The following is an 18,736-nucleotide window of genomic DNA, read 5'->3' as shown; positions in this document are numbered from 1 at the left end:
CGCTTGCTCTTCTAAACTCCTCACGCTCTGGGTAGCTTCATCTGGGCTGCGGGCACGAGAGTTTACCATAGAAACGTTGTTTGCCGTTGATTATTGTCTGGACTAGGGCTGGGTATCGATTCCGATGTTGCGATTTGAATTGATTCCGATTCACAAGCTCTCGATTCGAGTCAATGATTATAGATTTAATACAAATCCTATTGATATTTCTAAAAAAGATCAGTAAACATCAGATTAGAATGGTGAATTAAAAAATAAAATGAAGAGCCACAAACCTGTATATTAAACTTTAAACACACTTGGGTATATTGAAACAGAACAGTCGCATACTTTGATCAAACAGGATCAGGTTATTTTACATTTAAGATACAGTATAACAAACAAAATTTCACAAAATTAGCTGTAAAGAGATGCTACAATCATATGAACCGCTGCCTTTTATGTGAAGGTGATTGTGGCGAGGGGGGCGTGGTTCAGCGCGATCTGTAGCGGGAGACAGAGGCGGGAAACGGACAGGACGTAAGTAGGTCAAGTGCACATTACGAACACCTGTGCCTCGTTCCAGTGATTGGTGAGGAGATGGTAAAAGCCACCTGGAGGAGACAAACGAGAGAGAGAGCGGCTGAGAGCTCGGGAACTTTGCAAGAGAAACCGCGAGAGTTATTCAATTGATGTTGAAAAGTTATTGTTGAATGTTAGTGCACAGTTTATTTTTGGTTTCATTCCCAAAAAATCTCCTTCCTTCCTTACTCCCTTACTTTGAACATTGTTACAGTGGTGCCGAAACCCGGGAAGGAAGGAGAACGCCATTGCTATCCAGAATCCACCAGGAACGCCATTTGCGGAAGTGATCCAATCATTTGCCGGTCTTCACCAGAAGCACCACCAAGCCCTTCTGGGCCTATGCGAGGAGCAGGAGAGACTGTTCCAGGCTCTCGTCCAGGCCCAGAAGGAAGACCGCAAGCTGTTCCGGAGCTGGATCGTCCGTGGAGAGCAAGCCTCGGGAACAACACCAGCCGCACCCCCGTCCCACCATCTGCCGCTCCACAAGATGGACCACAGGATGACCCGGAGGCTTTTCTGGAGCTTTTTGAGAGGTACGCGGAGGTGTCTGGCTGGCCCCGTGATGTCTGGGCAGCAAGACTCATCCCGCTGCTATCGGGAGAAGCCCAGCTCACGGCCCAACAGCTGCCAGTCCAGAACCTCCAGGTATTTGCAGACCTCAGAAAGGCAGGTCTGCCTGACCCCGGAGCAGCAGCGCCAGCGCTTCCGGTCCCTGGACCTTTGTGTTGGCTCAACAGCTCCGGGACGCCTGCCGCAAATGGCTGGACAGCGACGTGGATGGCATCATCGAGAAGGTGGTACTGGAGCAGTTTGTGGCGCAGCTGCCCAGGAAAGCTGCGCAGTGGGTCCAGTGCCATCGGCCTACGTTGACGGAGGACCAAATGGCAGCATGCCCCAGGGTCGGCGAACCCCTCCAATCTCTCTCTCAATTGTCTCCTCCAGGTGGCTTTTACCATCTCCTCACCAATCACTGGAACGAGACACAGGTGTTCATAATGTGCACTTGACCTACTTACGTCCTGTCCTGTCCGTTTCCCGCCTCTGTCTCCCGCTGCAGACCGCGCTGAACCACGCCCCCTTCGCCACAGTGATGTTAAATTCGACGACACACCCGCATCTGCCATGTTAATTAAGCAATAAATGAACGATACGCTCCCTGTTGTAACATCCACCCGTTGTAAAAATAAAAGTGACATCTAGTGGATAGTAGTAGCAATAACATTCACGGTAATGAATGTTCAGTGCTTGCGGAAACTTGAAAGAAATAGATTCATGGCTTCTGAGAATCGACATCGAATTGACCCCGTTTTAAAAAAACGATTTATACCTTCATTACTAAAACTATCCTCATGTTATTATGAACTGTTGTTGATGTAGCCATTTAGGTTTTAAAATCATCAAGGAAACATTACCATAAAATTTATCCTCCCAATACTCATCACATTCTGCTGTAATGCTCGAATGTTTACCGCTGTAAATAATGCTGTACATTTATTTAATAAAATACATACATGAAGTCAATACAAATGATGTATTATTACTTACCCAATTTAAATATCGCATTTTTCTGCTTTATACCAACAACAGTTAGCTGTTGTTTGTTTGTGATACAGTATTGATAACCCTGTCCTTTAAGCGAAAAAAATCACCCAGGCAGAGATGTTGGGTGGGGTATTACGACAACATGAGAGAAACTCACCAATAGAAGAGCAAAGGACAGGAGAGCAGATGAGCAGCAGGAGAGATGTGAAAACACTGTCAGCTGTCAGCATTATATCATCAGCCACAGAGAAGACCTGCAAACATACATTCACTCGTTATTCCATAACCACACCAGTATCAGATACAGCATCAGTACTGCACATGTACGTACACCCTACACCTTTTCTGCATCTTCCATGCATCTGTGAATGACCACAAACATGTATTGTGTGAATATCTATAGAAAAAAAACAATGGATATGTAAATTAACCTTTCCATGAGCTCACACAGCATCTATCTATCTATCTATCTATCTATCTATCTATCTCTATCTATCTATCTATCTATCTATCTATCTATCTATCTATCTATCTATCTATCTATCTATCTATCTATCTATCTATCTATCTATCTATCTATCTATCTATCTATCTATCTATCTATCTATCTATCTATCTATCTGTCCACTGCGCTTATACACATATTGTTCAGTCTGATAACCCTCTCCCCCTATCTGTATCTCTTGTCTCATTCTCATCTATTCTTACCTGGTAATGGACAGGAAGAGACTAAAATCCTCAGAATATCTGTCTTCCATTTGGTTGCTGTGTTCATGGCAAACAGCGTTTGTGCGACTGCTAACACACACACACTCAACGTCACACTCCAGAAGAGCAGCCCTGCCCCCCGCATGCATTTTCCCCCACAGAAGAACCAATCACAGTCTGCTAAAGTCTGACCCTTCTGTTTATGCTTTTCTGTTTAATACTCTTATAAGAATGAAAAGCAGTCTGTGATATCATGTATATGACGTTACAGTGTATTTATGTACAGTCAAAAATAATTTTGAATCGTGTGAATGATATTTGTAAATTGTATATATATCCGCATAAAACAGGCAAATCAAAATATTTTAGGCAAATATGCTTTTATTGAAGTTTCTCTAATGGGTAATACAGCGTCTTAACCAAACACGAAACGATAAGGTTCCAGCGATAAGCAATTTGTCTGTCCACACTGAATTCACAAAAGGGGTGTGACGAGTCAATCAAGCACAAAACACAGCCAGTCAGAACAGTTTTTCTCTGTACATGCTGGAGCTGAAGAGTCTGCACATGCGTCATGTTTTCATGACTTCCCTGATGCCTCATCGAATGCTATGCTACAATTAGGCCTACTATAATTTCAGTTTGTACATTTATATAATCAGTCTCTGCTCATTCATGTTTGATGATGATATTCATGAGGTGCAGAACTTCTATCGAATGAGATCGCTGTATGGGCAGAGCTGTCAGCCGCAAAGTCACAGAAATAGAAACCATTTCTAAAAATGGAACCTGTGATGTATGTTGCTTCTTACCACTAGGTGGTGCTCATTTAAGTGTAACGGAGGCCAACAGAGGCGCTCTAGCGACAGACGCTAGAGACTGCGGTCTTTAAGCCTCCTCGTTAGAGCGCCCGTCTACCATCCGGACCGTCGCCGGTTCGAGGCCCGCGGTGCGATTGGGACCGGTTACATAAGCATACAGCATGTCAACCCGCAAACTCAACACATTCTCACTCTAGACTCGTCACATATTGACGCTCGGTCAGCACCCCTCGGCGTCACTTTTTAATGTGCAGGGTACACCTTTGGCGTCGTTTTTCGACATGCAGGGCAGCAAATTTTACAGTCGCTTTGAAATTGTACATTGCATATAATTTGCAATGATGATGTGTCAGGGTTTGATTTAAGTTTAATTTAAGATAATTGAGTTTACATGACGCTATTCAGGCAGTTTAAGCAAATAATGTAAAAGTTTATTTATCGTAATATAAAACACAAGATACAAGCAGTCACAATGTTGTTCAAAAATACAGATATTCCAAGGGTACCTACGCGAAACAATCGATTTGTATGAGGAACAGATGCGAAAGCGATCACCATCCGCCTTAAATCTCAGATCCGGTGAACAACAGACGTTCAAAAATATGGAACGCAAACGGGGACAATACTTATAACGCGATCGCGTGAAATTTGGACGAGTCAACCCTGATAGCACACATACATCTGGTTTACGTCTATTTGACGTCTGCATTTACATCTGCAAGACATCTACAATACATCGTTTGCTCATCTGCAATACGTCTCGGAGATGTCTGCTGTCAGACGTCATATAGACATCTAGAAGATGTCTGTAAGATGTTTATGATTTAGAATGGATGTACAACAGCTCTTTCTAAGATGTTTAGCAGATGTTTTTAAGCAGCAGATCTCCAGATCTTTAGCAGACGTATTTCCGAGACGTATTGCAGATGAGCAAACTATGTATTTAAGATGTCTTGCAGATGTAAATGCAGACGTCAAATAGATGTAAACCAGATGGATTGTGCTATCTGGGAACATGATAATTTTGTATGTGTAAATACGAAGGTTGAGTTCGGGTGATTACATTTGCATTTGTGATGCTATGGCACGTTGCTATATACATACATAAACAGCAGACGACAATTTTTTGCGTGAGGGATGATGCGCTGTTAGGTAATCAAATACCTATGCAAACGTCACACGTAACATCTGTTCGTGAATGAGATCGTAATTGTACGTTGGCATGTACGTAGGCAAACGTATAAGTTCTGAGTGATACGTTGGTTGTGATGTCAGTCCTATGCCATGGGTTGTCATCTCATCTCTACGTCCCAGAATCCCCGTTTTAACTTTGGCGGTTTTTATCTCCGAAGGTGGAAAAGTCAATTGCTCTTTAGGATGGCTCTTAGAAGATTTTTATTAAACTGTCAAAGAACCTTACGGACTGCATTCGATTGGCTTCCTCTTATCACACAGAGGATGATTTGAATATTATCAAGCATTATACAGCATCATCTATTGCCTTACATTTACTTTAAACCACATCTGAAGCTTTGAAATTTGCCCTGCACATTACATATAGACAGGCCTATGAAGAGATATACAGTATGGTGGTCAAAAGTCTACATACACCTGATTCTTAATACTTACTTCTTAATTTTTCAGCATTTTCTGCATGTCTGACCTCTGTCCAGCTGTGACTATACAATGTTAGATTCATCTTTACACACTGACAACAATCACTCATACACAACTATTATATGTCAGTGTGTAAAGATCATCTCAACATCAGAGTCACTGCTGGACAGAGGTCAGACATGCAGAAAATGCAGAAAAATCAAAGACCAGTGAACAGTTTAATGGACCGGGACAAACAAGAAACCCTTAAACAACTATCACAAAACCACACACACTGTCATAGATTTTCCAGGTAGCATTGTACAGTATTAAGAATCAGGTGTATGTAAACTTTTGACCACTGTGTATATTCCATATGATATCGTACAAGTAATTACAATGAAAACCGCACACTCTTTATTTATTCCTATATTCTGTTCAATGCAAGAAGCTGAACGTTTTTAAGATAATGGGGGGAAAGGTTGTCCTTTTAAGGGCTGTGGGCCGTTCATCTCTGCTTTGTGAATCAGTACAAAGGTCTCTTTAATGTCCTTTGGTATTCTAACCGTGACTTTAATTGCTCCCTAAGTTTACAATTAGGTTTTCATTTGTACTACAACTATACTCCATGTAAACTTGTTGGTGTACTGATAGTTTACTAGTTCAATACTTTTAGCACATGTTTAGTCTATGAAAGTACACTTTGAAGTTTTCTCCCATTAGTTAAGTAGTTTTTATACTGCAAGTGTACTTGTAGGTTATCTTTAGGTGTACTGGTAGTTTACTAGTAGGTGTACTGGTAGTTTACTAGTTTATTACTTGTAGCACAGTTGTCATTCATAAAAGTATACTTTAAATAATTTAGTAGTTTACTGAGAGTAAACTTTAAAGTATGTTTGTAACCTTTCTTTAGGTGAACTTGCAGATATACTTATAGTTAACTAGATAAATACTTGTAGTGCATTTGTAAGTACACTTCATAGTGTATTCTTAGTAAACTACTAGTTGCTTGTATTTTTATGAACATACTATTTAGATATTTGCACTTGAAATACTTGTAATATACTTCAAACTGTACATGTACAGGTGACTCAAAATCATTAATTACATTAACATATTAGTGTTTACTGTCGGGACCCGTGGCTAGCACTGTTCGTTTGTCCTCGTTGTGTGTGTGTGTGTGTGCGTGTGCTTGTGTGAATGCCCGAGCATGCGGGGTTGTTTTGGCAGCCGCACGTGCTCACTGTCTGCGTGTGTGTGTGTGACTCACCTGTCGCCACTCATCAGACCCTCGTTAGCCCTTAGTGTTCTCACCTGGTGGTCATTAGTTTTTCCCTATTTATTCTCCATCACTTCTCACTACCCTTGTACGATCGTTGACTCTAGTTGATTCCGTACGCTGAGCTATAGTACGCTAGTACAGCCTTGCATTGCCTTAGATTATAGTTATAGTGCTACTCTTGTCTTGTCTTGTGGATGTACGTCTTGTTGGATTACCTTACCTCTTGGATTATTTTCTTGTTTAAATTGTGTCACCCCAAACCCCTGAGGACTGCTTACCACCACAACGTCACCCGTAGCCGACCTCGCCACCTGGAACTGTTCCTGAACTACTGCCTCTTCGTCTTGTTGCCGGCCACAGGCTGCCGGCTCTACTGGAGGGCGGTTTCGACACACTGATTGCCAGCTCTGCTCCCGCCGCTCTCACCGGGGTTGTCTGCCGTCATCCGACCATCACTGGTGCTGTGGTGATACTCTGCTGCCTTCCTACTCTACACCTCTGCTGACACTGCCGTACGCTGGGTCTCCCAGTTGGCCTTGAAGTCAGCCTGGACAGTCTGATTCTTCCATTGAACTTGCCCTTTATGAACTCTCTTAGTGCACATCTGTGTGTCTTCACTCAATAAAGTCCTACTTACCCCGCAATTGAATCCGAGTGTTTCTCAGTCGTGACAGTTTACCTTACTAGTAAAATTAATCACAGTGACCCCCAAATAATGATTCAATGCCGAGGACCCCCTTGCCTAAAATATTAAGGCACCTTAAGAATTTTATTTTTTAAGACATGTCCATACTGTAAATACACGACGCAATTCATATGACAACAAATCAGCATTTAAAATTTCTTCAATAACAATGCTCTTGTATTGTTTGACAAGTAAATTCACTAGAGCCAAAAATGATTATGAGAATGAACAATTTAGCATTTCAAATTACAACTTCTGTAGCTTTTTGATTCCTGAAATTGCTAAATATTTACATTAACTGAACAGGGTACCTTTTTATAAGGAAGTAGTATATGACAAGTTGAACCTGAAGGTCATTTGCATTAAACATATGAAGCAAATTCACTGATACAAAAACTCCTAAATGGGATGGATGAGCCTGGTGGCTCCTACATAGTTTGTCAAAGCGTGGCTTTATTTTAGTGAGAGCTAGGCGCATGTCATTTTCAACATCCAGACGTGCTCTATGCTTGGACTGAAGTACTTTCAGTGCTGAAAATCCAGCTTCACACAAGTAGGTTGTATCAAAAGGTGAAAGACACTATATTTCCATCCAAAACTCCAAAACACATCCAAAACTCGACATAGAAAGGCTTTGGAACTTTGTTTTCATCTCTCCTTCATTTGTCAAGTCAACAGTTTCTCTTGTTCTGCTAGATCCAGATGAGTGCCAACCCCTGGTGCAAATGGGTTTCTAACAAAGTCCAAGTGGGTGTTATTCAATCAGGGAAATATTGTTTAAAATAGCCCTTGAGATGTGTCAGGTGAGACTGGATTATGGGCATGATGTTGTCAGCAGTGGAGGAGATGCACTCTTGGGTAAAGAGAGGAAACATTTATGTAACTCCCTCCTGCAGTTTAGTTCCCTTTCTGTGGATCTCTTGACGTTGTGTTGAGTCGACGGATGGGGTTTGACTTGAGAACCTATCATCTTCTGATTATTTAGAAAAGGCCAATGAAAATTGACGAATGAAATTTGCATGCCGGACTCCGCCCCGGATATCCGGGTATAAAAGCAAGACGGCGTGCTGCATTCATTCACCTTTTGGTCTTCAGAGCCTGTGCATCTGATGATCTTCCTACGATCTTCGTTGATCTACTTCCGATCTTCACGGATCTATCTTCCTGCTGGAATCTACGACGTGGTGCAGCGGACTGTCCCTTCCTGCAGCGACTCTCCCCTGGGCGTCTCGGCAGTTCCGGAGGTGTTTGAGCAATTTCCTTTTCTAAAAGAGCAAATTTCTCCAGCGTGACATGGCCCGCTGTTCTCGTGGGTGCAACGCGCTCATCAAGGAAGGGGACGGACACGAAGTCTGCCTCAGGTGTTTGGGTCTCCGGCACGCTGAGGCAGCCTTTGTGGATACGTCCTGCCCGCACTGCAGGCGGATGGCGATCCAGACGTCGCGGTCATGGGTAGCTGTGTTCTTCATGGACACAGCTGCCACCTCGTCTGCTACCCGTTCCGAGACCGCAGTGGCTACGGCTAGCGCCGGGGGTGATATGGGAATTATCGTGAGCGTTAACCCGTCAGCCACAGGCTCACGGACCGTTCGCGCCCCGTCTTGCTCGTCTGACCATTCCCCAGGAGGCGGTCCTACCCCATCTTTTTCCTCGGCCATGTACTCGGGAGTGCGTGACAAAGATGAGATGTCGATTGCAGCATCGGAGGGCGACCTATTGGCATCCGACCCCGACGATTCCTCTGAGCTCCCTCCCTCGGGGGGTCGAGCCCAGGAAGAAGCGGACGTCGAGGTGTCAACCATGCTTTTCCGGGCCGCCGCGAGCATTGGGCTGCAGTGCACCGCACTGCCTCTCCCCCAGCGCTCTCGGCTGGATACGTGGTACCTCGGGTCTGAGCGCGACTCCAAGCCATGCCCGGCCCCGGTCCCGTTCTTCGCGGAAGTGCATGAGGAGCTCAGTAAGATGTGGAACGAGTAAGATCCTCTCACGGCCCGTTCCCGTCAGACCGGCTCTGTCGCCCTTACTTCCCTCGATGGTGGGGCAGCCCGGGGCTATGTCGAGCTTCCCCAGGTGGATCGTGCTGTCACGGTGCACCTGTGCCAACAGACGACGGCCAACTGGAGAGCTCGGCCTAGACTCCCATCCAAGGCGTGTAGGTTTTCGGCATCCCTGGTGTCGAAGGCTTACACTGCTGCTGGCCAGGCTGCCTCCTCCCTCCACACCATGGCCATCCTGCAGGTCCATCAGGCCAAGGCGTTGAAGGAGCTCCATGAGGGTAAGACCGACTCAGTGGTAATGCAGGAACTCCGCACCGTCACCGATCTCGCCCTACGGGTGACTAAGGTGACGGCGCGGGCCCTGGGTCGGGCGATGTCCACCATGGTGGTCCAGGAGAGACACCTCTGGCTGAAACTTGCACAGATGCGGGACGCCGAGAAAGTTCACTTTCTTGACGCACCCATCTCGCAGGGTGGGCTGTTTGGTGACACCGTCGAGGACTTCTCCCAGCAGTTCTCGGCAGTGAAGAAGTAGATGGAGGCGATTAAACACATCCTGCCCGCCGTGACTCGGCCGCCTTCAGGCCTTTGAGATCCTGAGCGGCGTCTGCTTCCCAGAAGCCCCGGCCCTCTTCGACACCAGCTCCAGCGCCCCCTACCCAGGCTGCCTCCCGGAAAAGGACGTCGAAGAGGAAACCGCCACCCCGTCAGCAGCCGTCGCGGAAGCAGAAGCGGCCCTGGCGGGTGGACCCCAGGGAGATCGAGGTTACCTTCGGGCCTGACCCCAGCCATTCCATCGCTTGGGGATTGGACAGGGACGGTTCCTGCCCCGTCTCACCATCTGCTGGCTCCACCCAGGGGAGAAACAGACCTGTTTGCCTCTCCGGACTCCACCCATTGTCCGCTTTCGTACTCCCTGACCGAGGCACCCCTCGGCACGGATGCCCTTGCGCACAGCTGGCTGCGGGACAAGCGGAAGTACGCCTTCCCCCCATTGAGCCTCATTGTACAGACCCTGTGCAAGGTCAGGGAAGAGGAGCATCAAGTGGTACTAGTTGTGCCTTACTGGCCCAACCGGACTTGGTTCTCAGAGCTGGTGCTTCTGACAACAACTCCCCCCTGGCCGATTCCCCTGACGGAAGACCTTCTTTCGCAGGGGAAGGGAACATTGTGGCATCCCAGTCCAGACCTCTGGAACCTCCATGTCTGGCCCCTGGATGGGACGAGGAGACCCTGAGTGGGCTACCCCCTGCTGTGGTGAAGACCATCACCCAGGCTAGGGCCCCTGCCACTAGATGGCTGTACGCCCTTAAATGGCGCCTCTTCTCGTCCTGGTGTTCTTCTCGCGAAGAAGACCCACAGAGATGCTCGATCGGGAACGTGCTGTCCTTCCTACAGGAGAGACTTGAGAGACACTTCTCCCTTTCCACACTGAAAGTGTATGTTGCCGCGATAGCCGCACATCACGACCCAGTTGCTGGCAAGTCTCTAGGACAGCACAACCTGGTCACTAGGTTCCTTAGGGGCGCGAGAAGGTTGAATCCACCTCGCCCGCACTCCGTACCCTCTTGGGACCTGGAAGTGGTCTCCAGAGGCCCCCCTTCGAGCCCTGGGGAAAGGCCGCTCTTTCTCACCTTACGATAAAGACTGCCCTCCTGGTGATGCTCGCCTCCATCAAGAGGGTGGGGGACCTACAAGCATTCTCTGTGTCCACGGACTTCCTAGAATTTGGGCCTGGAGACTCTCACGTGATGCTGAGACCACTGCCCGGCTACATGCCCAAGGTTCCCACCACTCCCTTCCGGGACCAGGTGGTGAACTTGCAGGCGCTCCCCACTGGGGAGGAAGACCCAACCCCATCCGTGTTGTGTCCAGTACGCGCACTACGCCTCTACTTGGACCGCACGCAGAGCTTCAGAAGCTCTGAGCAGCACTTTGTCTGTTTTGGAGGTCAGCAGAAGGGGAGGAGTGTCTCCAAACAGAGTCTGGCGCACTGGATCGTGGATGCCGTCGCTACGGCATACCGATCCCAAGATCGCCCCTGCCCGTTGGGAGTGAGGGCACACTCCATCCGGGGTGTGGTCTCCACTGACACAGACATCTGCAGAGCTGCGGGTTGGGCTATGCCCAACACCTTCGCGAGGTTCTACAACCTACGCGCGGAACCGGTGTCAGCCCGCGTCCTGCAGGGCAACATGTGGGTCCGGCAGCCGGTAGGGCGTACGCCTGCGAAAGCCCTTCCCCCCTCCCTTAGGGGGGTCAGTGGCTATTTCCGCCTCCCTTCTTTCCCCACTGGGTAAAGAACAGGCATTCCATCCATCACTAAGCACCCTTCCAGGGGAGAGGCTGGGCAGAGCAGCCCTGCCCATTTGGCTGGGGAACAGTTGAGTTATCTACCACATAGCTCAAACCGGACCTAGTGCTCCAGACGTGGTAACCCCCCCACCATGGGCGGTTCCGTCTGATGTATCCTCATGTATGGTTCCCGACTCGGCAACCCAACACCTCCCTAGGTGGACCTCCACCCTGCGATTAACTCCTTCAGCCCGCACATTTTCCCATGAGTTCTCCCCTGATGGTGAGACCATGTGGTGAGACCTCCCGATTGCAGGATAGTGGTCTCTGTAGCGTTTCCCCCGGGGGGATTAATGCTTACCCAGTGGCCCTTACGGTGCCGGGCGGCTTCTCGCTGTTAGAGAATCAAGGCCTCCGCCCGTGACGGCCGGTGGCAGGGGCTTCCCACCTTTCCTAAAAAGCTCTGGGACCCCCTACCTCTGCACTGGATGGTTACAATTTCGCGCTGGCGCCCACGTCTGACTCGCCCAGGCCAGTCAGCGTCGCTCCGCTAGAGATTGTGACGCGGCACAGCGCTGTGGCATTTTCCATAGGAACCCCATCTGTCGGCTCGACACAACGTCTTGTTCCCTCCGTCAGGGAACTGAGGTTACATCCGTAACCAAGACGTTTCCCACAGAGATATTTTCTGTGTGAATGCACGTACCTTATCTTGTGCATGCAGTATGTACACATTGTGCCCTTGCATGCTCTGATTGAGGACATTGAGATGCTGGAAAAAATGTGCCATGTATGACAACTTTAGTATCCACGAGTCATCTTCAAAACATTAGGCAAGTTCTGTCTTTTCACCAGAGAGAAACTCTCTCAGCTCTTTGCGCAGCGCACACACCAGACTTAACAGCCCCGCGCGAAAGCCAGCGTACTTCTGAGTGGAGCAGCAAACACTCATAATCTGCACCCATTTCTTTGCACAGTAAACCGAAAAGTGTGTGTTTCAATGGGTGTGATTGGTGCTTTCTCATTTATCAGCGTTACAACTCCTCTGCGCTTACCGGCAGCACCGTCAGTGCACACTCCAACACACCGAGACCAGTCTACTGAATGGCCCGTCGTAAACTGATCGATCATATTAAATATATCCTGTCCTGTGGTTCTGCCTTCAAGGGGTTTACAAAACATACGTTCCTCGATAAATCTGCCCCGTCCGAGGAAACGAATGTAGACCATAAGTTGTGCTTGATTTGCTACATCGGTACTTTCATCCAGCTGCAGCACAAAATATTCACTATCTCGCAGTTGCTCTAAAATTTGCAAAGCAATATCACTGGCCATGTCACCTATGCGTCTGCTCACTGTATTGCCTGACAAAGGCACAGAATCTATCTTTAGTGCAGCGTCCTCTCCCAATAACTCCCTGACGATGTCTTTAGTAACGTAGCTGGTAATAACAATGTTTCGCCGATTGTGTGCAGCTTTTAAGCACGGGCGATGGAGGGATGCCAAATAGGATGCCTTTAAACTCTTCTCAGGGAGCGATGCTTGCTGCCGAAAAGTACTAACCTGCCTAGCGAAACAGATTTCCTTATGTTTAAAATAGTCAGTGGATTTTCCTGCCTCCTTGGGATGTTTCTGCTGTAGAAGACGTTTGAGCTTGGATGGTTTCATGCACTCGTTGGAGAGAATCTCTTGGAGAGAAGGCCTCTCGATTCCCTGCTTTAACGTACATGTAAAACCAAACGTAATGTAATGTTTGTCATATTTTCTAGATTTTTGCTTAACGTTCACCGTATCAGACTAACACAAACTCGTCGTTGCATTAGCGGGATTCTTCAAAAATCTTTCCATCATTTGACGAGCGTTACATACAGTGCGGCGCCAATTTTGCTACGTTCAACGTACTGTATATGCAAAACGTAAATAGAGAAAGGTATTTTGAGATAAATAATGACATAAATAAACTTTACAACCGCTTTTATAAAGCACAAATCTGTATGTAGACTTCGTTATTAATATATTTACGCTAGAAATAAATTTGGTAAAATATATATTATGTCAATTAATTTTGTTGTATTAAGTAGTCCGCGGACCCCAGTTTGAAACCCCCTGCTCTAAATGATTGCTAGAGCATGGCTTAATAGCTTCACCGCCATCATATGCACGATCACTTATAAAAGTCATAGCACACCACTACTCAATAAGCCGCTCAATTTTACACCTCATTTATGGGTCTACGACAAACAGTGCAGTGCGGGACAAGTTATGCACCGAAGTTTTGTCCAGAAAAAAAAACTGAATAATAAGAAGAGCACTACTAACTTTGAGAAAAATTTAATAGGCTACTCAAGGAAAAGAATAGACACAAGTACAAGCGAAGTATACTTAGAAGTCAAAAGATTAAGTTCAAGTATAGGCCAACTATACTTAAACTTTTCACTCAGTAAAATCAAGTATAATTAAGAGTACATTTAAGTATATTTCTGAGAAGTACATAAAGTGAATTTCTGTCAGGTCCCAGGTCTGATCACCTGTTTGTTTTGTCCTGTCTTTTACATGTTAGTGTTTGTCTAGCACAGAGAGGAGGGTTTGACAGCTCTCCACGTGCTGGGTGTTGTGTATAGACCCCGCCCTCTTCGTTATCCTCTTCACGACACACCTGTTCTCACTCACACCGGTTTCCACTCCCGCTATCTAGTCTCTCCCTATTTAACCTCCTGCATTCTCTTGCTTCCTTGTCAGTCCGTTAGTTACTACATGCTGACTTCCAGTTGTGAGCTTTCTTGTCTTGTTACTGTCCTAGTCTTGTCACTAATTCTAGTCCTGTCTTATTCGCTAATTGCTTTTGTTCGTCCAGGCTCCAGAGCTCTTTGCACCCTGCCCGGTGTCCCACTGTTTCCCCAGAGCGGTGCTGGTCTGGTGAGTTCGGGTCTCTTTCTGGCTGGCTGTGTGGAGTATTTCCCTGGACGCCCGGAGGCTACCGCTTCCCTACTTCTCGCCGGAGGAACCGCTGTTCACCCTTCGGGGTTGCATACAGAACTTCTCACGGACTCTCCCTTCTGGTTTGTCGCACGGAGCATCTCACGGATTCACCCTTCGGGGTTGCATACAGAACTTCTCACGGACTCTCCCTTCTGGTTTGTCGCACGGAGCATCTCACGGATTCACCCTTCGGGGTTGCATACAGAACTTCTACAGGACTCTCCCTTCGGGATACTTACGCAGGACTTTTCTGAGACTCTCCCTCTGGGATTTTTGCATCGGATTCCTACATTCGTGAGTCATTCAAAGCCCCTTTAAGTATCTCCCTGGCCGAGCGCTCGAGCCTGTTCTACTCCCACTACTGGTATTCTCTCTCCTTGTGTGTTGTGCTGTGTATTTTTGGAATAAAACCCTTGTTGATCCTGCATCTGACTCCGGCCTTTACTGCATATAACAATTTCTAAGAAGTACATAAGAAGTAGACTGAAAGTATACTTTTCTATTTTAAGTTTAAAAGAAGTATACTTATAGCACACTTGAATAAACTTCTTTTTGATAAGGGTAATGTAACGAGGAAGGAGGCTCGAGAGCCGTGAGGGAACGGTGCGAGGCGAGTGATAATGAGTGTCAGCTGCGCGTTGCACCGGTCTCGCATCTACCACGGAGAAGCAACGGAAGCATAAAAGGACGAGCGACAGGAGTGTACGAGGAGAGAGGACCAGGTCTGGACATTGTGTTAAGTTTTATTTATGTTTGTGTGGCCGGCAGTTGACAGTACCCGTGTATCTACCCAGGTAGCTGTCGGCTCTTTACTTTCGTTTTGTGGTTGGTTTATTTTATTAAAAGTTGATTTAATGTTCGCCGGTTCCCGCCTCCTTCCTTGGAACTGTATTACATGTAATTAGGGATTTTAATTTATTTATTGGCCTCAAATTGGCAGCAGTTCAACTAAAACAGAAATATTATTGTGTCACACATCAAAATAAGAGTCAAAATTTTACACGCTCAAAAATGACCTGTTCTGTCATGACTGTGCGTGAACATAGACTGTGGAGACTCAATTGCTGGAAATTAACAGGTCTTTATTCAAAAGTTTCCACAAGAATTCACCAAGAGACATCGGGCTCGGAGCCACATGAGTCCGCGGGGAGAGGTCTCGACCCGACGGCACTCACGGAAGAATCTGAAGTAGACCCAGTCTGGGAGATTCTGTCCCACGAAGGGAGGAACGCACGGCGGGGAGAAGCCTCGACCTGCCGGCCGATTCTTGCTGAGAGAGGTGGTCGCTGGTGAAGCGATGAAGAGAGCAGGATGGCCTGGGACGCCAATGGGAACTATGGGAAAACAGAGCTTGAGGAAAAGGGAACTAAGCACTGGAACTAGCTCTGCTCTTCGCATTATACATGCTACCTCTAGGAGATATAATAAAGCGACACAGAGTTAGCTTTCACTGTTATGCTGATGATACTCAACTTTATATTTCCTCGAAGCCTCATTAAACACAGCAGTTCCATCGAATAATGGAATGCATAGTCGATATAAAAAACTGGATGAGTAACAACTTTTTATTACTGAACTCAGACAAAACGGAAGTGTCACTTATTGGACCAAAAACTGCTATACGTAACAACCAAGAATACTGCTTAACTATTGACGGATGTTCCATAAAACCCTCGTCGTCAGCAAAGAATCTTGGCGTTCTATTCGATAGTAATCTGTCATTTGAGAGCCACATAGCCAACACCTGTAAAATTGCGTTTTTCCAATTTAAGAATATATATAAACTGTGTCATATGGTGTCAATGTCAGATGCAGAGAAGTTAGTTCATGCATTCATGACATCAAGACTAGATTATTGTAATGCACTGTTAGGTGGTTGCCCTTCGGGCTTATTACAAAAACTCCAACTGGTCCAAAACGCAGCTCGAGTTCTTACACGTACAAAAAAGTATGAACATATTAGCCCGGTTCTGTCAACCTTGCACTGGTTACCGATAAAGCATCGCGTTAACTTTAAAATCTTGCTTATTACCTATAAAACCCTACATGGTTTAGCTCCTCAGTACTTGAGTGTTACAGTCATTCACGTGCATTACGCTCTCAGGCGTCGTGTCAGTTGGTAATACTTAGAATTTCAAAATCAAGTGCAGGTGGTAGATCCTTTTCCTATCTAGCGCCTAAACTTTGGAATAGTCTTCCCTGCACTGTCCGGGAGGCAGACACACTCTGTCAGTTTAAATCTAGACTAAAGACGCATCTTTTTAATCTTGCATACACTACACTTCCATAATATAAATCCTCTGAGGGTTTAGGCTGCATTAGTTAGATCAACCGGAACCAAAAACACAACTGATGTACTTGTTGCATCAAAGAGTGCAGAACAGTACTCTACTCTCAGCCAGTCTTGTCTCATTGTTCCAAAGTTACCACAGCGAACAGGATGCAGTTCATGGCCTGACCTGATGGTAGAGCGGAGAATGGGAAGCGTCAACCTGACAAGAGCTGAGATGATAGAGCTGTGTAAAGCTATATAAAACTATAATTTACCTTATTAGTAAGTTTATTTATTTTTATTTAGCCTTGTTGTGCAAGCACTGTGGAGCTTGTGCAGAGGCAGCAGCTTTTGCCAGAGGGGAACTGGAATCCCCTGGTTGGGCCTGGGTTCTCCTGAGGGTTTTTTTCTCGATTAGAGTTTTGGGTTCCTCGCCACTAAATATATTTTCCTTAAATACTGTGCATAATCATTGAATGTCAAAGTCTGAAAGTACAGCCATTAAGCTCTCGCACAATCGTTTCTCTTTATGTCCTCGTTATCAGTCCTAACTATGTTCATAAAAAAACGGAATGAAAAAACATTTGTCTTTTACAATTATGTATTCAAATTTGATCTCAGGTGAAGGACACCACTAACTAATTATGTGATTTTAATGAGGTGTTAATGATCAGACTAAATGCTGTAAACATAAGTGCTGCAGAGACCTTCTTCTACAGAGGCCTTCTGCCAGAGATGATTCTGCCGCTTTTTGTCATGTTTCTGTTGGTCTAGTGGGGGGATCATGGCAGAAACCCATGTTTCATTTGGAGAGAGATATTTTGGCACGGATGGTCTGCCATACTCTCCGGTCTCGTCTTTGTCCCTGCCCTCTCGTTTCCCCATTATTGATGGTTAATGTCTTCATTCCCCGCACCTGTCCCCTCTTGATTTAGTTCCCTATTTTATGCCCTTGAGTCTTTGTCTCACCACCCTATAGTGTGACAAAGGATGATGGAAATGTAGCTATAGAAATCTTTTATAACATGGTTGGAAACTTGAATTTAAAGTACAGTATTTTCAACTGACTTAAAAAAATTGTTGAAATAGTTTTCATGAGTTACAGTTGTGAAAAACATGACTTGTGCTACACTAAAAAAAGGATGTTCTTAACAAGACAATGAGAAGTGTTATTGTACAGGGCTGCGTTTCCCGATAACGTTGTCTCTTAGCGCTCTATGGCGACTCTAGAGGTCCACCTTAACTCAAGTTACATTTACATTTAGTCATTTAGCAGACGCTTTTATCCAAAGTAACTTACAGATGAGGGAAACAATGGTAGCAATTGGAACAACATAAGGACAACAAAAAGCATAAGTGGAAAAAAGAAAAATTGGTCTCATATAGCCTATCACAGTATACAGAGCTAAGGTGTATATATATATATATATTTCCCTTTCTGTCGGTCTCTTGACGTTGTGTCGAGCCGACAGATGGGGTTCGTCCCTGAGAACCAATCACTTCCGACTTCTTAGAAAGGCCAATGAAAATTGGCGAATGAAATTTGCATGCCGTACTATAAAAGGGAGACGGCGTGCCTCATTAATTCACCTTTTGTTCTTCGGAGCCTTTGCTCATGATCAACAGACTTCGCTACAAGTAGCAACTACAAGACTGCCGGCTCTACGACGTGGTGCAGCGGACTGTCCCTTCCTGCAGCAACTTCCCTTGGGCGTCTCGGCGGTTCCAGAAGTGTTTGAGTTTTTTCACTAAAAGAGCAAATTTCTCCAGCGTGGCATGTCCCGCTGTTCTCGTGGGTGCAACACACTCATCGAGGAGGGGGACGGACACGATGTCTGCTTCCAGTACACTGGGGCAGATGTTGTGGATACGTCCTGCCTGCACTGCGGGTGGTTGACGATTCAGACGTTGCGTCACGGGTGGCTGCATCCTCTTATTTGGTATGGAACTCAACTCTGTCTCCATTACAGCGTGACTGACTCAGAAAGCGCTCAG

General features: G+C 46.1%; 1 protein-coding gene across 1 annotated transcript in view; it reads right to left on the bottom strand.

Moving 5' to 3' along the window:
* chrna5 (cholinergic receptor, nicotinic, alpha 5) overlaps positions 1-2,924 on the bottom strand; it is a 35,978-nt gene extending 33,054 nt beyond the window's left edge. The window contains 2 exon segments of the mRNA XM_057348052.1: positions 2,264-2,360; positions 2,815-2,924. Of these exon segments, the coding sequence (XP_057204035.1) occupies positions 2,264-2,336 (73 nt within the window). The 5' untranslated portion in view covers positions 2,337-2,360; positions 2,815-2,924.
* Between the last annotated feature and the right edge of the window lie 15,812 nt (positions 2,925-18,736).

The sequence above is a fragment of the Triplophysa rosa genome, linkage group LG12, assembly GCF_024868665.1.
Source record: "Triplophysa rosa linkage group LG12, Trosa_1v2, whole genome shotgun sequence".
In the NCBI taxonomy this organism is placed as follows: domain Eukaryota; kingdom Metazoa; phylum Chordata; class Actinopteri; order Cypriniformes; family Nemacheilidae; genus Triplophysa; species Triplophysa rosa.
This window is presented reverse-complemented; position numbering and strand designations above follow the sequence as displayed.